The sequence below is a fragment of the Artemia franciscana genome, chromosome 20, assembly GCF_032884065.1.
Source record: "Artemia franciscana chromosome 20, ASM3288406v1, whole genome shotgun sequence".
Lineage (NCBI taxonomy): Eukaryota > Metazoa > Arthropoda > Branchiopoda > Anostraca > Artemiidae > Artemia > Artemia franciscana.
Window position 1 is genome coordinate 25,801,344 of NC_088882.1, and position 25,545 is coordinate 25,826,888.

Here is a 25,545-nt window from a genome sequence, read left to right on the forward strand (position 1 = left end):
AAATCTATCTATATTCACAGGTGGGACACAGGGACACAACTACAATGGCGCGTAACTAGTATGGCGCGTAACGACTTACGCGCGCGGGGGGGCTTGGGGGGGCGCGAAGCGCCACCCCAACAGCTAGTATATATATATATATATATATATATATATATATATATATATATATATATATATATATATATATATATATATATATATATATATATATATCTATATATATAAAAATAAGTTGTTTGTGGGTTATGTCTGTCTGTCTGTTTGTCCGCATATGACGTCTGAATTATTTCATCATATACCAATTCAAAAACGAAAGGCCAACGTAACAACTAAAGAACCAGCACCAGATCCGTCCAACAATTTTAATGGACCTCGAGTTTACTTTAATTGGAAAAATCAAACTGGTACAGTTTACTTTGGTCTAATAAGTTTTTGCCTTGCGACACGTGGGATAGAACTTCCAAACCTTCGGAAAGAAAGTATGGCTGTATCCACTACGCCATCACAAGGTACTAATATTGATGTGACCTGTATAACTTGATTAATTTATTTGAAGCAGTAACATTTAATGGTTGGTGTACATAATTTAACTACGATGAACTTGAATACATAACATGATACTTTTTTTATCCAGTTTCGTAATTTAATAATTGTTCCTTCAGGAAAAATTTATATATATATATATATATATATATATATATATATATATATATATATATATATATATATATATATATATATATATATATATATAAATAAGTTGTTTGTGGGTTATGTCTGTCTGTCTGTCTGTCTGTTTGTCCGCATATGACGTCTGAATTATTTCATCATATACCAATTCAAAAACGAAAGTATACAAGCTCATGTAGCTAAATTGGTAACGCGGTATGTTCCAGGTTCTAGGTTCGAGAGATTCAAGGTTCGAACCTTAAATACAAAAGAAGGAAAAAACTATAAAAGGTAAAAACTACAAAAAAACTAAAAAGGAAAAAAACTAAAAAAAACTAAAAAAGCTAGAATACTAAAAAAAACTAATAAAAGTTAAAAAACTAAAAACTAAAAAAGAAAAAAAAAACTAAAAAACGTAAAAACTACAAAACTAAAACCTAAAAAAAACTAAAAAAAGGTAAAAACGAAAAAAAACTAAAACGAAAGAAAAACTAAAAACTAATAAAAAAAACTAAAAAAACTAAAAACTGAAAAAGAAAAAAGACTAAAAAGAAAAAAAAAACTAAAAAAGCTAAAAAAAGGGTAAAAACCAATAATAAAACTAAAAGACACAGGGACACAACTACAATGGCGCGTAACTAATATTGGTAGAGCGTTATGTTTCAGGTTGTAGATCTGAAAGGTTCAACCCTGAATACAAAAGAAGAAAAAAAACTAAAAAAGGTAAAAACTACAAAAAAAACTAAAAAAAGAAAGAAAATAAAAACAAAAAATTTATTTCATAAACCAATTCAAAAACAAATTTATTCAAACCCGAGTAGCTGAGTTGGTAACGCGTTATGTTCCAGGTTCTAGGTCTGAGAAACTACAAAAAAAAATAAAAAGAAAAAACTAAAAAAAAACTAAAAAAAACTAAAAAAGGTAAAAACTACAAAAAAAACTAAAAAGAAAAAAACTAAAAACTAATAAAAAAATTAAAAAAAAACTAAAAAAGAAAAAAAGAAAAAAAGGAAAAAAACTGAAAAATAAAGGAGAAAAACAAAACTAAAAAAAAACTAAAAAGGTAAAAACTACAAAAAAACTAAAAAGAAAACAGAACAAAAAACTAAAAAAAAAGGTAAAAACCAAAAAAACTAAAAAGAAAAAAGGAAAAAAAACACAAAATTTATTTCATCATATACCAATTCAAAAACGAATGTATATACAGACCGGGACACAGGGACACAAATGACGACCGGGACGCCGGGGGGCACAGGGGGATATCTAAATGACGACAGGGGCACAGGGAATGTTCGATTAGAAAAGAAAGCGTGCCGAGGAATCACAAGAATAGCAAGAAAACAGGCTTGCGGCTAAAGAACGCAAAACCGCGCAGTTAGATGAAAATCCACCTGGAAAGCGAGAGTCAAAACATATCAAAACTGAAAATGATAGCGATGATGATTGGCTTGGAGATTTTGACTTGGATAAGGTCATCAATGTCTACCAGATTTAAGTTAAAAAACAAAGGTTCGGCGATATGTACTTCATAGTGACGCTGAAAAATAAACACCGGGACACAAATAACGACCGACACAGAGGGAATATAAATGACGACCAGGAACCTCAAAGAATAGTTACAGACTGGGACACCCGGACACAAATCACGACCGGGAATATAAATGACGACCGGGACAGAGGGACACAACTACAACGGGGACGCCGGGGGCACAGGCGGGATATATAATTGACGACTGAGACACAGGGATTGTTTGAATAGAAATTACAGACCTGGACACCGGGAGACAAATGACGACCGGGACACTGGGACACAGGGAATATAAATGACGACCGGGAAACTCAAAGAGAAAATACAAACTGGGACACCAGGACACAAATGACGACCGGGACACAGGGAATATAAATGCTATTTATATGCACAGACAATGGGACAGCGAAGAATGTTGTATATTCGCATGTTTTACGTAGTTAAAAATATATATTTATATCTATCTCTATTCACTGGTGGGACACAGGGACACAGCTACAATGGCGCGTAACTACTTACGCGCGCGGGGGGGCTTGGGGGGGGTGAAGCGCCCCATCAACTAGGTGTTGGGGTGGCGCGAAGCGCCACCCCAACAGCTAGTATATATATATATATATATATATTATAAAGAAAACATAACGGGGGGTATGCATGGCATGCTTTTCTTTCTTGTTTTTGTAAACCTAGAAGTATTATAGAGATAAAAAGCCTGAGTATTCAAGGGCTGCAACTGGGTTTTAAGCATTATCCCGAGATTCTCTTGCAAAGATTTTTAAGATCTGAAAGAAATGCCAAGATATTAAATAACAATAACGTATATAATTAATATGTCTTTTTAGAGTAATATTCAATAGCCTCCAATCACGAACATTTAACGGAAGGGGAAGAGGTATGTATCTTTCAGAGTTTTAAAGGGAGGGGGGTAATTTTTTTTCAATGGTAATGTTCCCCAAAAATGATATTCCAATGAAAATACAAACCAAGGTAATTTTAGAATCTAGGGAGGGGTGGAGGGAGCAAATGACCAGAGGGACGAGAGCAAACACCCTTTCTCCCCCGATGGATGTCACTAGAAATGTACTCTGTATATCTTTATCCCAAGACTCGAAGCTAAGGACTGCAATACGAAGATCTTGGCTAAGACTCTAAGGGACGACTGGAGGAAAGGAGGACTTCTTTTTATCTTGAGAAACTATGGTTCTTATTTGACGACAGTTTGTAAGTTTTTCGTTTAGACGAAATTCGTAGAATATATAGCTAGACAGTAATTAAGCTTGAGGATTGATTTTATAGATGTATCAAGGAACTGAAGTACCTGAGCCCCATGAGCTACTTGAGCCTTACTTTCGAACACATTAAAAGGAATAGATGCCTTTTCGCTTACACAAAATAATAGCTTTTTGGAGTAAAAAATTAAAACAATAATTTATAGAGCCCACCATGTCCATTACCAAGTGAATCAGTATTTTAATGCGGGATACGCTGAAGGTTGTAAAAATCTTGTGCAGCGCATGCTGTATTTGGATTATAGTTTTGATGGAATGATTAACTAAAATTTGAATGAGGAAAATAGGGGGTCCTCGTAGAATCAGAACAGAGAAAATTTTCTCTTTTTTTGTTTCAAAGCAGTTCCAGCATCAAGTTTTGTTTTTGATAAAAAAGAAATATATTTTAGCCTTCATTTCCGTCTATTAAAATCAGTGTGCATTGAAATCAAAACCGGCTTTTAAGGTTCTTTCTGAATTGTCAAGAAGGATTTAAAAATACTGAAAAAAGAGATATTTGTTTTATGAATACGGTCAAATTGACATTGTTAATGGTTTGTTTTAAAGATGGTAAGCTCTGATTTTCTAAGTTTTCTAAAGTATTTTTTATTCCTCTCATCGAGTGTCCTTTATCAGTATTTCTTTATAGTTTTGAAACCAGGCAAGAGCGTTTAGAAATTATTTTTTAAAAGTAATTTAATTAAGTTAATTCTAAAAAGTACTTAGGTGTGTTCTAAGTAGTCAAATGTAGAAGGAACTACCCGAAAGTACTGGATATTTCTCACAGGAGATGATTGCTACATTAAGATCATAGCCGTTAATGCCTCTTCTCAATGGATATTCATTTTCTATGGACTAAATAAAGTATGCATCCGAACGGTTCATATTCTTCTTGATTCAAATGTCTGTCTTTTTTCAGTGGATTTGAAAAATTTCCCAGGGCTGACGTGGATTTTAATTTCAATTGCTGAGATGGAATGCCATAATTTTAAAGTTAGATTTTTCAGACCAAGTAGATATTTTAAAACTTCAAAATGAAACATAATTTTTTAGGACATAGCTTCAAATATAAAAACTGTTCAAGTGATGTGTTATCGGTTTTATTTTTGACTGATTGTTTTTTTTTTCAGAAAAAAGATATCCTTGATTTTTTTCACCTTGTAAAACTGTTATAAAGTGGCAGTGTGTCTGAATTTTCGACGTAAAAACTATGATAGATCCTGAGCAATAACGGGTTGTACTTTTCGTAGTTTAGATAAGAAAACCCCATAAATCGAAGATGACCATAGAGTCATCTGGAAAGTACGCAATACAGATGTGGACGGTCCTCATATCTAGAATTTTCAATTGGGGTTACAACGAGGAAAAAATCTTAGTTGGCTGTGGAATCTTAGTGATGTAATGAGGCTTAAGGAGTAGTATAAATAGGGAATAGAAGTAATTTTACTTCATCTTTGTTTCAGAGGTGCTATTTACAAAAATCGTATTTTTTGTGACGATTTTGTGATTTGCCAGATTTTTTTGAATTAATTTAATCTTGGGGAAGGGGGGCTAAAATTCAATCAGAGTGTATATTTGCCAGTTTGGAACTTCAAATTATGCGTATATATTGCTTATTGTGACCTTAACGATTTTTTTTCTTCTTCACCGATTTATTTTAACGTAAGGGGATTTTTCAGAAAAGTAAATGTAGCCACACAAGGGAGGGGCGTAGGGGGTATGAGGCTAATTTAAAACCCTGTTCTGTTCTTTTTCCTAAACAATTGGTCTTAATGTGCTTCAAAGGTTTTTGTTTGTTCCAAAATTCTAGTTGTGACATCGTTCTCTTTCTTCTTTTTTTTCGTATTTCTGGCGAAGAATAATAGGTCTGGGAAATAAATTTCCGCAGTGTTGGGAAACAGAGTTGTCACTTCCAGTTTGATGCTTCCCTTCTTTTTTTCCTTTTTTTGCTTTTATAACATATCCTCTTTTAATCCTTTTTTGGACCTATAAAAGCCCGTTTTTCTTTCAATTTCAAGTTTGTTTTTTTTTTTATAGAATCTGTACAAGTAAGACTACAGTGTAATATCAAACTCGGGTAAACATTTGGTTTTTCTGCTGTTGAATTAATCCAGGACAAATCAAAAACCTCCAACATTAGTTTTATAAGTTCATAATTTTGAATGACCCTCATATCAAAACACTGCTAAGAAAGCTGTTTGATTCTCCAAAGCTATATAAAATACTTCTGTATGGAGTTTCTCTCTTTGCTGCATGAAATGCACAACCCCTAAACCCAAAAATAAAAATTTGGTTTTGCGCAACCTTGGTCAAATTCGTTTATCTTGCAATTGTGCTGGATGTTACTTCGTGATAATTTTTGAAATGTATTTTGAACTTTATATTTGTTTTATAAGTTCATAATTTTGGATGGCCCTAATATCACAACGCTGTTCAAAAAGCTGTTTAATTCTCAAAATTTATATAAAACATTTCTGTATGGAGTTTCTGTCTTTGCTGCATGAAATGGACACCACAACCCCTAAACCCAAAACAAAAATTTTGGTTTTGCGCAACCTTGGTCAAATTCAGCTATCTTGCAATTGTGCTGGATGTTACATCGTGATAATTTTTGAAATGTATTTTGAAGTTGAAGAAAATTTTTAAATTAGCTATTTATCCTGAAGAATTTAAATTAAACCTGAAACTTATTTTATTTCTGAAACAAAGTTGAAATGCGTAACTTATAACGATGGGCAACTTGAGACATTTTCCAGACGAAAGGCCTCTTCACGAAGATACCTGTCAAAATCCTCTTCACCTCCAATCCTTGTTAGAACAATCATTCGCTTAGAAAAAAGGTGGGTTCGTTCATCGAGATGAACGTATACCAAAAACACGAATCCATCTCAACGAATCACTCTAGTCAGATAGAAAGTTCAATTTCATTCTTGCCATTATCGATTTTCATTTGACCTAGTTTGATAAAAATATAATTTAAATATAGTTGTTTTTTTTTTCCATTTTTTGCACACTTCTAAGTGTATACAAGCAAAGAAAGGATGATATTCGACGAGATTCAACTTGTAAATGATTTATTAAACCCTGTTTACAGAAGAACAACTACCATTTTTCCAATCGACAAAATTCCCAGGAAGTTTCTCACATTTTTTGTTTCAAATTTTCCCAATTGTATGCAAAGTTCTATACAAGTTGAGCTTGACTCCGGTCTCAAAGCAAAGTTGAACGGGACCATTCGTTTTGTACAACAATAGATGACCGATTAAGGACGGTAGCAAAAACATTCTATCGTCGAACCAATTAAGCACAAAAACACAGGTTCACATGGACAGATGACTCGTGCCCAGCTGTCCTCATCAAAGAATTGCTCCCCAAAACAAAGTAGCAAAGTTTAATAATTTAGCTTATAAGTTTTATCAGTCACGTTAATTTGAGAAATTCTTAGCGTGTAATTAACTTGCCTGAATGAACAGTGTTTTAGAGAGCGTCTCATTTAGGTCCCTGCAAAGAAATATGTTTCGGAAACGATAAGGATAGTTTGTTTCGACCTCCCTCCAAAGGGTAAATTATTCAAAATTAGGGACAATCCTATAAATGTTAACGTTGGGGGAGGGTTGGTTCAAAGGACTCTAGCCTGGTCGTCCGAAAAAGGATTCCTTACATTTTCCTTTAGGATACATAATCCCTTTGTTAGCGCGAGACATCAAGTGAAGAGATTTAGTTGATGACAATATACGTTGCACGTAACGTCCGTCAAGCCAACTGTGACCTAAGTTGCCTCTACGATGCCGCTGCAATCAAATAAATACGTGTCATATAAAGTTCGTTTTGTTTAATTAACAAGTACCGTTTTTTTTATATATTTAAGATGTTTTAATTCTGTATTTATAAAGATTTATATTATAAGAATATTTAAGGACATTTCCTATATTTGAATCCCCCCCCCTCTGTCCTCTGAAATAAATCCTGATGACACCTCTTGACTCATTTTCATTTTGTTTATAGCTGTTGGTGTGTATTGCTTTTTCTTTGAGTTTCGCCAATTTTATTGGTTACATACGATGTCGGTATGCCAAAAAAGGTGGCGGTGAAGCTTCTTCTGTATCGTCAATTGCCAAGGATTTTTTCAGAAAGCAAATGTTCAAAAATGTAAGTACAGTTCATTCATTTATTCGGATTTTAGAAATTTCAGAAAAAAAACTTAGAAATTTCTAAAATCCATTAGGATATAGAAAAACTTGGACAGGTGCTAATGTGACACACAGCCCTTCAAACTGCGAGCCTCATAAATTTTAAACCAAGAGTGTACACCCCAACGTCAGGTTTTTGGCGTACTCATTTTGTATCTAAGAGCTGTCAGTAGGTGTTTTTAGTCTATTTGATCCGTGAAAAGATTGTGTTATGAGGCCTGATTATCCATAGTTAGTTTTGTAATTCGTAGTAGGCATTGTGACAACGTATTATGCAGTCATATTTCGTAAAACAAATTTTTTATTACGTCTGTTTGAATGGAAAGGGGTCTTTTGTCAGTAACTTTTAAGCACGATTTTTATCTGGTGTTTACTGACAAGATGCGAATTAAAATAAATCAATTAATTCTGGTTTGATCCATTTTAATTGAGAGACAAGTGGAATCATACTTTCGTTGGTTGTTTTTTTTTTACTTTGTCTGTAAAGACCAAACAAAAAATAGGCTTTAAACATATATTTGCCCTATGTTGTCCAAGAGGGCCAAGGCTCGAATCCTAGGTTACCCAGTTATTTGGTTCTTGACGGGGCCTCAGTGCCGTGACTCTGTAAGCTCAGCCAGAGTCGACCCAGCTCTAAATGGGTACCTGAAGAAATTTGGGGAGGGTAAATAGGAAAGGTGTGTGAAAACACAGGATGGTTGGCCCCCCCCCATTGTACTTCCTGGCTGAAGGGCCAAGAAGCGGAGATTAGCACCCCCGGTAGGCACTGTAAAGTCCCTACCGACTGAAAATTTGTAGTCCAATTTGGACTGCAAATTTTTATTCCAAGTATCTCCTTGACTGTGAATAATATTAACAGCACTTTTTGAGATATAAACAGGTACAATACGAGCGCAGGATAGAGGCCAGTGGCGTCAAGTGGGGCAGGGGCTTATGCCCCTTTCCCTAAATCCTCCCTTAGATTTTGAGAAATACCTTTATCAGTTTGTTTTATTGAAAAACATCTTTTCTTGTTTTATTTGAAAGTATTTAGTAAAAAGGAAAATCCCCCCCCCCCCTGCCTAGATTGTGAAAACTTGCATTTTTTGTCCCTTAAATTTTCGCAAATTGACGCTATTGGTGAGGGTCTTCTTGCCTATCGAGTGGAAATCTCTAGCTTTTTATTCTCTATTTCTCAATCCTCTATTTGCTGTAATTTTCAAATTTGTTACTCCCTGTTATGTCTTAGCCTTTTTTTTTAAAAGATAAATTACTTTATATGGGCTTTAGTGGGGCCGTTAATAATAAGAATCATGCACCTCTGGCAAAATGCACCAAAATTGGTGGAAGTATAGATTAAAGCACAGGGAATCTTATAGCGACGGGAAGCACGCCGAGCGGGCGCATTAAAGCACCTTTACGAGTGTCCGAAGTGCTAAAAAATGCGCAAGTTTACGAGCATCTCTATAGAAGCATCAAAACCTCTGAATAAACATTTTAAAATATGACAATTCCAATGGTGGCTATATAAAAAGTAAAGGATCGCTCTGAAGCGCGCAATAGAGCGCTAAAAAAGCCCGTAAAGCTCAAAATAGGAGCGCCTATCCCATATAATACCAAAATTGGCAAAAACATAGTTTAAGGTGCTAGAAGTCCGAAGACCATAGGCAGCAGCTCGAGTCTGCGCGTCAAAGCGCAAAAACTGGTGCGCTCAAAAGCGTGCAAGAAGCGCAAAACTAACGGAAAGTTTGAAGAAACTCCAGAAAACTAATGTAGTGCAAAGTATGGGGAACCCAATAGTCACAGGTAGAAAGTCGAGTGATCGCTTTATAGCACCTTTGCAATCGCTGAAAAGCGCGCTAAAAGCCAAAAACTCAACTGCTTGTTACAGAAAGTTCAGATTTGGTAGAAACACGGTTTGAAATACCAAAGGTCAAGTGGCATTGAAAAAAAAAAGTGAATCTGTAAGCCAGAGTCCGGTTCTGGCATGTCTTAATGCCTGCTTCAAGCGCAATAGAAAAATTTACAAAACATTAGTTTCTTAAGATGAGCGATAATTCGAAATGACATCGAACATACAATACGAAGTGCGTTTTAGAGCGTCCGGCACAGCCCACGACGCTTAATGACACGAAGAGAATGAAGGATTTCGAAAACACATAGAGACCTTCATGGCACTTTTTCGGAGATGCGCAACCAAAAAATCTATTTTGTTTGCCACTTTAGCTAACTTATCTTGATTGTCATTGTTATTGGAAAATGAATACAAAATAAGGCAAAAATTATCACATAATATGGTACTTTGCTGAGACATCAGATTACATGTTGAACACCCGAGATTCTAAGTTAGGCTTAAGCGTTAAAAGGGACATCAAAATACATAATACTTAAAATTTCACTGCACTTAGCAGGACTCGTGGCAAGAACATGATTCGGTGCACTCAAGTGAGCTGCTCTTGCAGTTGTAGTGCCCAGAGCATTGCTTTTTGCAACTGCATCGTAAAAGCTCTTAGCAGGCGACAGAAGCTTAAGGTGGGGTTGGCCATCGGGGAGCCCAAAGCCCATTGCTAGTCTCTTCCCATCTGTAATCGCTGGGGTTCTTATCGAGAATAGTTAGAAAGATGGGGCCTGGACCATACCTTAGTTTGAATGTAAGCGCGCTGAATGTGCTGGTTTGGCACATCCTGGGTAGGCGGAAGTCCGTCCATGGATGATACTTTTTTTTGTGAACAAATACTTACTAAACTTGTTCACCCGACTCTTTCCTACTGGATCTGTCATATACAAGCACATTGAACTTTTCAATCTGTGCAAAGTCGTTTTCAGTGAGCCCTTGAAGAGGAGAAGACAGGCGATTGAAGCCCGGTGTTATGATACTGTGCGCTTCCCATGCTTTCCAAAACCCTCCTTTGCCATGCCACAGGAATGTGGACACAGTGTCGCAGCCACTTAGAGCATGGAACTAAAGCAGTGACTGTGCCTTTTATTTGCCAAGTGCAGTTGCTACGTCGTGAACAGGAATGTAGTGGAAACTCTTTTCTTGGCCCTAGGCTACGTGCAGTTGATCAACTCCAATAAGAAAGGACTTTGCGATAAGCAGAACAGTTACATCTGAATCAACCGTTCTGATAGTGATGAATTTCATTTTGCAGCTCGCTTGATGAAGGCAGTGTTGTACTATCCTGCTGTCTCTCTCCTTGTGGTTGCTAAAATGAATTTCAGCCAAGTCAGTTGGAATAGTACTTCTTGCACTATCACCAGAAGTCACAACAACCAAATGATTGATAACAGTGTAGCATATCTTTTTTGCCATAAACTCAAATAGACTCTGCTTGTTGTCTGAACACTGAAGGAAACTAGTCCAGTTCTTTTTATATTGGCGTTCTATCTTCAACCTTTGTCCGATACATAGCATTGCCGTGATTTTGTCGTGTAGAAGTTTTCAAGCTGTCGGACTTATAAACGTCAAAGACGACGTTAACTCGCAGTGTTTCATTTGTGAACTGCTTACGAAGGTATTGCCAGATTTCTTCTGTAATATATTCCCCAAACGTCTTGCTTTTTGGCTTTATAAGGTGGATAGGACAGCACCATCAAAACCCTGGAATCGCACGTTTTATGAAAGCTCTTCCACAAAAGTATCATACTGGGATTTGCCAAGAATTGCCAGACTGCGGTAACTAGAAGTACTACTACACTGAGGTAATTAATTTACAGGAAAATTTTTGGCATTGTTACGTGCTGAATCTGAGTGAAGTCGTCACTGTAACAGCCATACTTAACTTGTGATTTTTTAGCGCTTGGGTTGCTTTATAGGGTGCTATAGAGCAATCGCTCGACTTCATACCGATCACCATTAGGTCACCGATCACCGTTGACGATACCCATCGTCATTGACGCGCTTTGACACGCATACTAGAGCTGCTTGTTGTAATTGCCGGACTTCTAGTACTCTAAACTTGGTTTTCGCCAATTTTTGTATTCCATGGAATTTGCGCTTTAATTAGCGCTCTGTCGCTTGCTTCAGAGCGATCCTTTTTTATGGTACTTGGTATTAACCAAGTGACATATAGCAATCGCAAATTCTGTCGGTCCTGGTTTTGCTACTTTAGGCACTTCCAGGTAAGCTAGGACGATGAAATTTGGCAGGCGTATCAGGGACCGGACCAGATTAAATTAGAAATAGTCGGTATCCCGATTTGACTATCTGGGGGGGGAGTAGGGGTCCGGTTAATTTGGAAAAAAATAGAAAAAATGAAGTATTTTTAACTTACGAACGGTTGATCAGATCTTAATGAAATTTGATGTTTGGAAGGATATTGTTGTCTCAGAGCTCTTATTTTAAATCCCGACCGGATCTGGTGACATTGGGGGGGGGGAGTTGGGAGGGGGAAACCTTAAATCTTGGAAAACACTTAGAGTGGAGGGATTGGGATGAAACTTGGTGGGAAAAATAAGCACAAGCCCTAGATACATGATTGACATAACCGGAACAGATCCGCTCTCTTTGGGGTAGTTGGGGGGGGGGGGTTTGATTCTGAAAAATATAGAAAAAATGAAGTATTTTTAACTTGTGAACGGGTGATCGGATCTCAATAAAATTTGATATTTAGAAGGACATCGTGTCTCAAAGCTCTTATTTTAAATCAACATTGGAGGGAGTTTGGGGGGAACCTAAAATCATGGAAAACGCTTAGAGTGGAGGGATCGGGATGAAACTTGGTTTGAAAAATAAGCAGAAGTCTTGGATACGTGATTGACATAATTGGAAGGGATCCGCTCTATTTGGGGGAATTTGGGGAGGGGGGTGGGTTAATTCTGGAAAATTAGAAAAAATGACGTATTTTTAACTTATGAAAGAGTGATCGGATCTTCATGAAACTTCATATTTAGAAGGACCTCGTAGCTCAGATCTCTCATTTCAAATCTCTACCGGATCCAGCGTCATTGGGGGGGAGGGGGCAGTTGGAGGAGGGGACCGGAAATCTTAAAGAAAACTTAAAGCGGAGAGATCAGGATGAAACTGGATGAGAATAATTAAAAAAAAGTATAAGATACGTGACTGACCGAACCGGACCGGATCCGCTCTCTTTGGTGGAGTTAGGGGGGGGGGGTAATTCAGAAAAATGATGTATTTGTGACTTACGAACGTGATCCGATCTTAATGAAATTTGATATTTAGGGGGATCTTGTGTTTTAAAGCTCTTATTTTAAATTCTGACCAGATCCTGTGACATTGGGGGGAGCTGGAGGGGGAAACCGGAATTCTTGGAAAACGTGAAAATTGGGGTATTTTTATCTTACGAATAGGTGCGGATCTTAATGAAACTTGATATATAGAAGGATCTTATGTCTCAGACGCTCCATTTTCGACTCGACTTGGATCCGGGGACATAGGAGGTTGGAGGAGGGAAACAAAAATCTTGGAAACGCTTAGAATGGAGAGATCGGGATGAAACTTGATGGGAAGAATAAGCACAAGTTATAGATACGTGATTGACATAATTGGAACGGATCCGTTCTCTTTGGAGGAGCTGGGGGGGGGGTGTTAATTTGGAAAATTAGAAAAATTTAGGTATTTTTAACTTAAGAGCGGGTGACGGGATCTTAATGAAATTCGATATTTAGAAGGAATTCATGTCTCAGAGCTCTTATTTCAAATCCCGACCAGGTCTGTTGACATTGGGGGGAGTTGAAGGGGGAAATTGGAAATATTAGAAAATGCTTAGAGTGGAGGAATCGGGATGAAGCTTGGTGGATAGAATAAGCAAATGTAGTAGATACGTGATTGACGTAGCCGTACCGGATTCGCTCTCTTAGGGGGAGCTGGGGGGAGGGGTTCAGTGCTTTGGCGAGTTTGGTACTTCTAGACGTGCAAGGACGATGAAAATTGGTAGGCGTGTCAGGGAGCTGCAAAAATTGACTTGGTAAAGTCGTTGCCCCAGATTCGATCATCTGGGGGGCTAAAGGGAGAGGAGAAATTAGAAAAAAATTTTGGTATTTATAACTTACGAGTGGGTGATCAGATCTTAATGAATTTTAATATTTAGAAGGACATCGTTACTCAGAACTCTTATTTTAAACCCCGACCGGCATTAAACCTCTGATTTTCCTTTTAAATCAATCTATTGATTCTTAGAATTTTGTTAGAGCTCATACCATATGAGCTCTTGGCTCTTTATTCTTCTGACCTCGTCACAAGTGCCATATGAGCTCTTAGCTCTTGTTTAATGAAGCCACCATTGGAATTGTCATATCTTAAAACGTACTTTCAGAAGTTTTGATGCTTTTGAATCGGGGCTGGTAAACTTGCGCTCTTTTAGCGCTTTGGGTGCTTTATATGGGTGCTGTAGAGCAATCGATCGACTTCATACTGATCACCATTTTTCATGGTATTTCATACTATATTTCCACCTTTTCCGGAGTTTCTCAAAATGTTCCATCAGTTTTGCGCTTTTGAGCGCTTAAATACGCTCTTGGACAGAAAAACTCGAGCTGCTTCTTGTAATAGTCAATTATCTAATACTTTAAACTATGTTTTTGCCGGTTTTTGTATTCCATGAAATACGCGCTTCCATTTTGCGCTTTACGCGCTTTTTTTAGTGCTCTATCGCGTGCTTCAGAGCAATCCTTTGCTTTTCATTTAGCAACCATCGAAATCTTCATATCATAAAAAGTATTGTCAGAAGTTTTGATGCAGAGAGACTGGTAAACTTGCACTTTTTGAGTGCTTCGGTTGCTCGTAAAGCTACTTTCGCTTTGTCTGCTCTACGTGCTTCGTATCACCATTGGATTCCCCGTGCTTTAATCAATATCTCCATCAATTTTGGTGCTTTTTGCCTCAAGTGCACAACTCTTGTGATATTTTCGGTTTAAGGGCCTCACTACTTGGTACAATACACATATGATTCCGGATACTGATCAGTTATAAGAAATTGCTAAGACCCATCAACATCGTTGATTAAAACTAAAAAAATTCAATCCCTTGTTGTTGTTTTTTTATTGGACTATTTGCTTTTTATTCAATGTAACTTAGAGCCACATACTTTCAACGCATACTTTAAATTCTGCCCAATCCTCGATCTGTGTACATCAAGCTATCAATAGAAATTTGGTTTTAAAATATATTTTAAAACAAAGTTTTGCCATAAATTAGCCCAAGTTTTAAGCCACTACTCAATGAACTGGAAATAATGGAGAAGGGTATTATTTAATCTAATTTGAATTTTTCTATTCAATAACCTTGACAATTCAGCACCATGTTTTCATTTTTTTTCAATTTTGTTTGTTAACTTCCTGGCTCATTTATTAAGACTCATTGTTTTCTACTTTATTAAATGTGTTTAAAAGGAAGAAATAATTATTCTATTTGGAAAGATTGGTTGAAGTTCGATTGTTTTCAGACTCTAAGGTAATATTTGGAACAAGGCCATTTTTCGAGTCAATATCAACAAGCCCTCCACTAATCATGAAAAAGAGTCACAAAGGTTAAGTTTCGGTTAAGTTTCCAAAAAGATGTATCAACGAGTCGCAGCGAATATTTTGAGTCTGGTTTCTAATAATGCTGCTTCTATCTATATCAATGTTTACTTCAAGGAATTTGGAATAAATTATACCTGTATCTTGATCTCAGTCAGTAAAAAGATCAGCCATCTGGTAGCCAGCCCCTCCCCCCCCCAAAAAAAAATTGTTTTGACTAGTTGCGCCTCTTATTTTAAAATTGTTTGCATTTGATGTTGCTTATTTCTGGAAAGATACCAACATTAAAGCTCATAGGAAATGTTGGCTAGTCTCTTTTTTATTCCTAAATTTGGGGTGCTAGGTACTTTTAAAGATCTGATGTGCAGTTCGTCTTTTGCCTCGCTCCCATAAGAGGTTGTAAGTGTCTGCTGAATCTTCTTTTGAAGGATTCAACAGAAAAACTTTTAGAGAAATGTCCTCAGGAAGATCGTTCCGAATCTAAGTGCACCGCTGAACCAACCTCTGCTTCAAGTGCTCAATTCTGTGTTAATTAAAATAAAAGAACCAATCAGTATGATTTCGTGTCTGTCTTGTCGGTTGGAGAACAGCTCTATACTGTATATGGCCTGTATATGTATATATATATACTGTATATGTACTATATATACTGCATGTTACTATATATGGCCTTTTAAACCCTTATTCATGGATAAGATGGTACAAATAAACCCAAGATTAAAACCTGTCAGGGATGTTTCACAATGGAGCTGATCACTACCTGATACTAAGATACCCTTGTCAAAGACTGTTATAATAATTTGTTTGTAACCTACTTCTAAACAAAACAAGCGGAGTAAATTACACTAAAAGAAAAAGAGCAAATACAGAGACACGTAGACAGCTAAACCTTTATCTCAAATAAAAACACACGTATGCTATTAACCCATTAGCGCCCATTGTTCCCAACTAGGAACAGTTTTACCTACATTTTTTAGCTCATTGTTTTGTAGCTGTGACGCCCAACAATGTTCCATAGTTAGGAACAGTGTTTAAACCACAAGATTGAATATTCACATTCAGAATTATCAAGGGTAAGTATATTTTCATTAATTTAGTAAAAGCGGAAATTTTAGAAATTTGATGAGGCTACTTCTAATCTGAGACTTAGCTATAGTTTCAACAAATACTGTCCAAACTAGAGTTGTTGTTGAAGCCAGTTCATTAGGGTGTAGGATTATAGAACGCTGTTTGTCAGTCTGATATGAAAACATTTCTGTTTTCATATGAGCTAGAAAACATTTCTCTTTACCAAGGAGATCCAAACCATTTCGAGACGTTGAGGAAACTGTTGCCGCATTAGAATAGATGTCTGGCGGCGACGAAGACACTGCTGACATGATTATAATCCCTCCTGACATGGCTGAGGTGAGTGACGAAATGGAGGAAAACGATGAGGGTGCAGAAGCTGATGTATCCCACAGTTTTCTCCGTGATGTTGCTGGTACGATGGAGATTCATGCGGTGCTTGCTGTTCCTGAGCCCAATAGTGATGATCTGCCCATATTTAGTCGTACTCCCAAGAGAAAAGCTTGGAATACTCTTAAAAGTCAAGCTAATGAAGCACCACAGTGGAAAAAAACATTACCAATCCCTTGTTCGCATCATGAGAATGTCACCGATAAATTTGCTCACTTGATAAATATGTCCGAGTATGAGTTCTTCTGCCATTTCTTCGATGACGATATTCGTGATTTGATTTTCAAAAAGACTACCTGATATGTGTCACAGAAGCATGCCTTAGGTTTCATTTTCACCTTTGAAGGTCTGAATACTTTTTTTTGGTAATTATACTGCTGTCTGTGTATCATATCAACGTATATACTGGTCCAAGTCAGATGACTTGGGTGTCCCCATCGAAGTCAAAGCCATGAGTAGAAACAGTTTCACTAAAATAAAGTAGTATCAGCACTTTGTAAGCAATGAAAATCTTGACCGTGGCGACAAAATTGCCAAAGTGCGTCCACTCTTAGAGATTGTAAACTCGAAGTTGAAACAGTTTGGTACCTTCTGCAGTAAACTCCATAGACGAAAAAAAGATACCGTTCTACGGGCATCATAGCTACAAAATGTTTATCAAGGGTAAGCCAATTTGTTTTGGCTACACGGCCTGGGTATTATCTTGCTCTCATGGCTACCCTTTGAACATCGATCTCTATCAAGGGAAAGCAGCGGTCCTCCTCATTGCCGTTCGGTACAAAAGTTGCAACAAAATTGCTATCAACCGTTGAAGACCCATCATAGCCTGAAGTTTATTTTGACAACTTTTTGCAATCGATGACTTGCTTGTTCAGCTTTATCACCTTGGTTTTAGGGCGGATGGAACAATCCATGAAAATCGTTTGAAAGGGTGATCTTTGGAGGTGATCTTTGGAACACTCTGGAAAAGAAGGCGCGTGGGTTTTTTGATTTCAGATCGTTGGGAACTGTTTTAGCTGCCAAATGGAATGACAGTAAAGCTGTGTGCATCGCAACCAACTTTGATACTATTGAGCCCAAGTTTTAAGCCAAACGGTACTCAAGCAGTGCTTGTAAAGATATATTTATCCCACAGCCAGCCATGGTCAAGAGCCATAACCAAAGTATGGTTGGTTTGACCTCCTAGACAACGCCCTTTCTTGCTATAGAGCCATTGCGAGAAGCAAAAAATGATATTGAATTATTGGTCAGAATCTTCTGTGCATTCTCGTGTAGCAGCTTGGAAATTCTGCGGCCACCTCCACGAAAATGATGACGGAGGAAAATTCTCATACATATCTGAGAAAAGTCATGGAGGGTCTTTGTAGCAACGAGACTTTTGATCCGATCAACAGAGGGTGAGAGGGTCCTGGAGTGATGCCTATATTTCGAAGAAGGTTATTGTCCACATAATTGAGCCTTCTCCCAAGCAAGGCCAATGCACAGTTTGTCGGGAAAACACACGTCTAGAGTGTCGGAACTGCGGGGTGAAATTTTACCTTCAAACTTTTTTTTGAGTCATTTCCTGCATGGAACTCGAATTCCTCTTGTTTTCTTATACTTTTTGCTAATTTTTCTTATGTTATGGTCGAAGTTGATAAGTAAAGATTATACCCAGATCTGCACATTGTTTGCAAATGGGAACACACCGTAGCACCAATGGTGAAGGTGCTAATTTTTTGTTATCACTAAAAATTCTAAATTGGACACCAATGACTTTCATTGAAAAAATTCAGCATGGATTTTTAACCTGATCTAGGCTTGGGTATTAATGGGTTAAAAAGTGAAAAAGTTCAATAGAGAGTGTAGAATAAATTTAAACCATTGCCATTTTATATGCTTGCAATTTAAACATTGCCATTTAAGTTTATATTCTTTCATTGTGTTTTTATCTTTCTTTTTTCGAAAGTGTAAATTTGGTGTGGCTAATTGTTATGAAACTTACTTATAGAAGAAACATCCTTGTCGTTTTTTACTCTTTGACTCAGTGTTCCTGGATCTTGAATTGGTTGTTATGGTTTAACGAGCGTTAGGACCAGTTGTCAGCTTGGTGGTACTCTGTCGAACTGTCTTTAATCTCTAGTTCTAAATACTGTTACAGTCCTTTCCTTCCAAAACATATGTGACTTTCTGAACTTACTGAATCTTGTATTGCAGGCGATGGATGTTATGAGTGGTGGCACTCCAGCAGCACAGACAGCTGCCACATCAAGTATAGTTTAATCTGTCAAATGAAGTGAATTGTCAGTGTTGAATCTGAAAATTTTTATGTTTATATTGTTTCATATGGAGTTAATTAAAGAGAGCTGTTGATTTTACAATTTTGGTGGCTGCATACTATTTTTATGGCACTTGGTATTAACCAAGTGACATATAGCAATCGCAAATTCTGTCGGTCGGTCGGTCCCGGTTTTGCTACTTTAGGCACTTCCAGGTAAGCTAGGACGATGAAATTGGCAGGCGTATCAGGGACCGGACCAGATTAAATTAGAAATAGTCATTTTCCCGATTTGACCATCAAGGGGGGGGGGAGTGGGGGGCCCGTTAATTCGGAAAAATAGAAAAATTGAAGTATTTTTAACCGAACGGTTGATCAGATCTTAATGAAACTTTATGTTTGGAAGGATATCGTGTCTCACAGCTGTTATTTTTAAATCCCGACCGGATCTGGTGACATTGGGGGGGAGTTGGGAGGGGGAAACCTAAAATCTTGGAAAACACTTAGAGTGGAAGGACCGGGATGAAACTTGGTGGGAAAAGTAAGCACAAGTCCTAGATGCATGATTGACCTAACCGGAACGGATCCGCTCTCTTTGGGATAGTTGGGGGGGGGGGTTAATTCTGAAAAATTCGAAAAAATGAAGTATTTTTAACTTACGAACGGGTGATCGGATCTCAATGAAATTTGATATTTAGAAGGATATCGTGTCTCAGAGCTCTTATTTTAAACCTCGAACAGATCTGGTGACATTGGGGGGGGGGGGAGTTGGGAGGGGGACACCTAAAACTTGGAAAAACACTTAGAGTGGAGGGATCGGGATGAAACTTGGTGGGAAAAATAAGCACAAGTCCTAGATACATGATTTATATAACTGGAACGGATCCGCTCTCTTTGGGGTAGTTGGGGGGGGGGCTAATTCTGAAAAATTAGAAAAAATGAGGCATTTTTAACTTACGAACAGGTGATCGGATCTAAAAGAAATTTGATATTTAGAAGGATATCGTTTCTCAGAGCTCGTATTTTAAATTCCGACCGGATCTGGTGACATGGGGGGAGGGGGTTGGGAGGGGGAAACCTAAAACTTGGAAAACACTTAGAGTGGAGGGATCGGGATGAAACTTGGTGGGAAAAATAAGCACAAGTCCTAGATACATGATTGACATAACCGGAACGGATCCGCTGTCTTTGGGGTAGTTGCGGGGGGGGGGGGGGGTTAATTCTGAAGAATTAGAAAAATGAGGTATTTTAACTTACGAACAGGTGATCGGATCTCAATGAAATTTGATATTTAGAAGGATATCGTGTCTCAAAGCTTTTATTTTAAGTCCGACCGGATCTGGTGACATTGGGGGGAGTTTGGCGTGGAGGAACCTAAAATCATGGAAAACGCTTAAATTGGAGAAATCGGGATGAAACTTGGTGGGAAAAATAAGCAGAAGTCTTAGATACGTGATTTACATAATTGGAACGGATCGGCTCTATTGGGGGGGGGGGGGTTAATTCTGAAAAATTAGAAAAAATTGAAGTATTTTTAACTTACGAAGGAGTGATCGGATCTTCATGAAACTTCATATTTAGAAGGACCTCGTGACTCAGATCTCTTTTTTCAAATCTCAACCGGATCCAGCGTAATTGGGGGGGGGGCAGTTGAGGGGAACCGGAAATCTTAGAAAATACTTAAAGCGGTGAGATCAGGATGAAACTGGATAGGAAGAATAAGAACCTGTCTAAGACACGTGACTGACATAATCAGACCGGATCTGCTCTCTTTGGTGGAGTTGGGGGGGGGTTAATTTTGAAAATTGAGGTATTTATAACTTGCGAAAGGGTGACCAGATCTTAATGAAATTTGATATTTAGAAGGATCTTGCGCTTTAAAGCTCTAATTTTAATTTCCTACCAGATCCTGTTACATTGGGGGAGTTGGAGGGGGAAACCGGAATTCTTGGAAAACGTGAAAATTGGGGTATTTTTATTTTACGAATAGGTGATCGGATCTTAATGAAATTTGATATTTAGAAGGAATTCATGTCTCAGAGCTCTTATTTCAAATCCCGACCAGATCTTTTGACATTGGGGGACGTTGGAGGGGGAAATATTCGAAAACACTTGGAGTGGAGGAATCGGGATGAAGCTTGGTGGATAGAATAAGCAAATGTCCTTGATACGTGATTGACGGAACCGTACTGGATTCGCTCTCTTTGGGGGAGTTGGGGGGAGGGGTTCAGTGATTTGGCGAGTTTGGTGCTTCTGGACGTGCTAGGACGATGAAAATTGGTGGGCGTGTCAGGGGGCTGCACAAATTGACTTGATAAAGTCGTTTTCCCAGATTCGGCCATCTGGGGGGCTAAAGGGAGAGGAAAAATTAGAACAAATTAGGTATTTAGAACATACGAGTGGGTGATCGGATCTTAATGAATTTTGATATTTAGAAGGACATCGTGACTCAGAGCTCGTATTTTAAATCCTGACCGGCGTTAAGCCTCTTATTTTCCTTTTATATCAATCTATTGATTCATAGAATTTTGCTAGAGCTCATACCATATGATCTCTTGGCTCTTAGCTCTTCTTGCCTCGTCATAAGTGCCATATGAGCTCTTAGCTCGTGTTGTAATATTTGACCCTATTTCGTTGCGACCAACACCAAAGCTTAGTACTTCTAGTTTTTTGATTTTTTTAGAAGGTCGAATATAACGTTTCTGGACCTTTTAGGGATTTGGCTAGAAAAAATGGAAAAATACAGTGTGTATCATGATTTTTAAAATGAAGTGAACAGAATTAGCAGCAGAAATTGCAATAATTTCTTGAAGTCAATATGAATGTAAAAGGTTATCGTTGCTGCTATTAACGCTCATACAACTTTGTTGTTAGTGGCTATTATTTGGTCACAGTAGAGGTGATATACAGTAGCGAAATGGTTCTCAAACATGACACACATTTCATAGCGCGCAATTTGAGAAGTTTCCCAAACCATCAGAGCCATAGTTTCAGTTGCTACTTGGCTTTCCATCGGAATCATTTGTCATCGCTCGTGCTCTAAGGCAGGGTCTTGAAGCTTGTTTGGTTTTAGATGTGTGTCAAAAATTTTCGATTGAGAGTTTAGGATTTTTCGCTACTGTATATTAACTCTGCTGTTTACTTGATGGACAGAAGAACATTCGAAGAAAGTTGCTGCTTCTTTGTGTGCTACTCTAAGCTGGAGCTAATGCACCAGTTATGTCTTTCATAGGTCCATCCTCATCCAACTTCTGCGGTGCAGGGGGTCCTTAAATTTTCGTTCTCTTGTCATCACAACTTCTATTTGGAGAAATTACCAGTAAATTTGTTCTGTCTTTGTAAAAAACTGATAGTTTCATTAAAAAATATGACTGCCGTTCGCTCTTTATTAGGTTCCAACTAAGAAAAGTCAAAGACCCCCTCCTTTAAGTCATTTGGCTAATAGTAAACTATCTTTCATGTAATATATTTTTTCAATGACCCTGCGTTTCATTTTTAGTACAATGATTTATGTTGCTTTGGCAATTTTTAGATAAAAAGGGAAAAACATGTTGGCCTCACTCTTTTCTTCATATTTTGGGAAAAAAAGTTGTTTTGGGTTTGTTAAATAAAAACGTATACCTTAGAGATGAAAAAAGATTTTTTTCCCCTTTTTTCCCCCGAACAGTATTTTGGACCAAAACCTTGGTTATGGAATCCTTTTTTTTTCAAAATCATTTTCAATTTCCGGCTTTTTCTTGCTTTAAGGCGCAAAACACGCTGTAAAAAACTTCAGTTCAAATCAAGTGTGGCTTCTTCAACATGGTATATCTAATAAGTGTTGTTGCTCCAGAAAAGCTTTCAGTGTTGGTACCTCTATTTGCCACGCTCCCAGTCGTCTTGTCCCTCACTTTTCTCGTCGAATGTGTGAATTGTTTCTTAGAATTTTGTTTCAGTCAAAGGAAGTGTTAAAATAATTGTCTACATAAACTGTTCTCTGGCTCATAATATCAAGTTTAAAACTCGTAATGTGCCTGGTCCTGTCATGGCCCAGTGGCAATTTGATAATACGGGACCAAGAGTTCGAACTCGGCTGTAGCAACACAGTGCAGGGCTTGGAATTCGATCCCGGTGATGAGATGATGCGAAAGCGTCTGAATGTTAATCCAAAGTAAAAGAAGGAGTTATATAGCTATGTATGTCTTTCTTTAAAATAAAGTTAAAACACCAAACAAAACTTAAAAGCTAAAGAAGCCGTTAAACGATATTTTTTATATCTCTGAAGAGAGGTGCCCACTCAGATGAGGATCGGAAGAAAACTGGAGGCATGCCAATGGGCGCGGGAACCGTAATTGATGTTCCAACAAGCAGACCCAAGTCCTCCCATAAGTACTCCCATGTATCTTCAGGAAGTTGTATCTCAATGCTTTCCTGAAATAAACAGCCATTAAGTGTGATTACAGTCAGTGGTGCCAATTAGGGGGGCAGGGGGCACCCTTCAAGAGTTTGAAAATACTGTTTTGGTACTTCCATTAAAAAAAAAGAACAACAAATTTATTCTCCCCTTGTAGATTTGATTAATACTATTGTTTCACCTTCACTTAACTAAAAATTGAAGACCCTCCCTTCCGAATAAATTTTTCCAGAATCAGCACCCCCTGATTATAGTTAGCGAAAAAGAATTTATATGAGCTATTTTATATAAAATCCTGCACTAGACATTTATTGAACTGTCAAGAAAAGTAATGAAAAACTAATTTCACAAAATTGTAATAAACACTATGGTACATTAAAACTGGAAAATTTGGCTTTTTGGAACAGTGGGAGTTTCATAAGGGCCTTAAGGATGACCCTTTACAAGGTAGCCCAAATATGATGAGCCAGAAGCAGCTGTAATTTAAGAGCTAAATTATATGAAAAGTGCAGAACTTGGTTAATGCTTGACCTTTCCGTAGTATACAGAAGAGGGTTATTCCTTCATGTTCATGTGAGAAACCCACCTAAAAAGAATGGAGTCTTTGTGTGCACCTTTTTTATTTTAATTCTTTCCTAGCTAACGCTCTTGGGGTTCGGACCTTTGCACAATTGTGAAGTTATGAGTGTAGAGATGGTATTTACTGAGAAGAGAGAAAATTATAATAGTAAAAGCACAAGGTATTTGGCTTAGGAGTAAGGTTAAGGACCAAAGCACGGCAATAACTGAAGGTATTTGATACAAGAGCAATTGCTGTTGCCAAGTATAGCGAGGAAGCATGGGCATGTATGCAAAAGGAAGAGGATTATTGGCACTTTTCCGAAGAAACTGAGATGGTATCTTAGCATATTCCTTCTGAGCAAAGTGGTTCAAGCTCATATAACAATATATTTATCCCGAAAGAATGTTATAGTTAGATTTAAACGTGTTTTCAAAATTTGGACGTGTCCTTGTTCAGCTCATAACAATATATTTATCCTGAAAGAGTGTTTTAGATAGATTTGGATGCGCCCTCAAGAATTGGGCGTGTCTTTGTTCAGCTCATTACAATATATTTACGCAACCAATGCCAAAGGACGGGGATTATTGGCACTTTTCCAAAGAAACTGAAATGGTATCTTTGCATATTCCTTCAAAGCGAAGCGGTTCAAGCTCATAAGAATATATTTATCCCGAAAGAGTATTTTAGATAGATTTGGACGTGTCCTCAAGATTTGGACGTGTCTGTATTCTGCTCATAACAATATATTTATCCCAAAAGAGTGTTTTAGATAGATTTGGACGTGTCCTTAGGATATGGACGTGTCCGTGTTCAGCTCATAACATATATTTTTCCTGAAAGAGTGTTTTATTCAGAATTGATTGGGCGGTCTTGCGATAGCTTGTGTAGCTTTGATAAAAAAAATTGAGTAAATGACAGAAAACTAAAAGCCGATACCTAATTTCCCGGAAACTTAGAAAAACTATTTATCTTCTCCCGTTTTGTGCCAGAGATATTCAAATTTAACGAAACTTACGTCATTAGAAAGCGTGAATTTTATTTTTTATTATTTTTTTTTTATTGAACAAAGCAGATTGTTTTTTCATATGTTCAAGAAATTGCAGTCCTTAAAAACATTTCTAGTATACCTGTTTGGAAAACATTAACAATCAGTTCAGATGAAGTTTCTTTGAATAATTTGACAGCTTTGGAATTTTTCCGTTGGGCTAACTGCCTCGATCAAAATCTTTGGAAACACAGGACGCACATTATTTATAGTGTGCGTACAATGATTAGACAGCTTTTTGCTGAGCACTGGAAGGTATTATATGTTTCATTTGTTTAAACTAGCTTCTCGTTAGCTTTCTGAACCTTTCATACATCTTAAATTCCTATCAATTTTTACCCAAGTTGCTTTGGAAACTCCTTGTGGTGCTGGAAAAATTTGCAAATGGCCCCTTTGTCTTTGAGGCTGTCAGCTGACGCTTAGACTCGCATTTTTGGTGTCCAAAGTCCTTAATAAGCCATATAAAGCTGTATAAACCTGGTATAATAAAGAGTTATTCATATAGAATTTTGTCATCGTCGAGGATTGAAGATTCTAGTACTTAGGTTACTCTGTAAGAATGTGATTTTACTTTGCCAAAAAATTTATAATAACTAATATGTCTTCTGATTAGGGAACCATTGTGAATATAAATTAATGACGAATGAGTATCTACTAAGCTCACGGTATATCCGATTTTAAATTAACTGTTGACTCTGCAAAGTCAAAAATACTTAG

The 25,545-nt window shown here is 37.4% G+C and overlaps 2 protein-coding genes across 2 annotated transcripts in view; one reads left to right on the forward strand and one right to left on the reverse strand.

The window, feature by feature from the left end:
* LOC136039962 (uncharacterized Golgi apparatus membrane protein-like protein CG5021) overlaps positions 1–18,931 on the forward strand; it is a 30,951-nt gene extending 12,020 nt beyond the window's left edge. Inside the window, exons 3-4 of the mRNA XM_065723987.1 lie at positions 7,471–7,614; positions 18,768–18,931. Of these exons, the coding sequence (XP_065580059.1) occupies positions 7,471–7,614; positions 18,768–18,833 (210 nt within the window). The 3' untranslated portion in view covers positions 18,834–18,931. The remainder of the gene's footprint in view (positions 1–7,470; positions 7,615–18,767) is intronic.
* A 4,056-nt stretch (positions 18,932–22,987) lies between these two features.
* The window catches only part of LOC136039960 (sulfoquinovosidase-like), a 56,826-nt gene continuing 54,268 nt past the window's right edge, over positions 22,988–25,545 (reverse strand). The window contains exon 12 of the mRNA XM_065723983.1: positions 22,988–23,238. Within this exon, the coding sequence (XP_065580055.1) occupies positions 23,065–23,238 (174 nt within the window). The 3' untranslated portion in view covers positions 22,988–23,064. The remainder of the gene's footprint in view (positions 23,239–25,545) is intronic.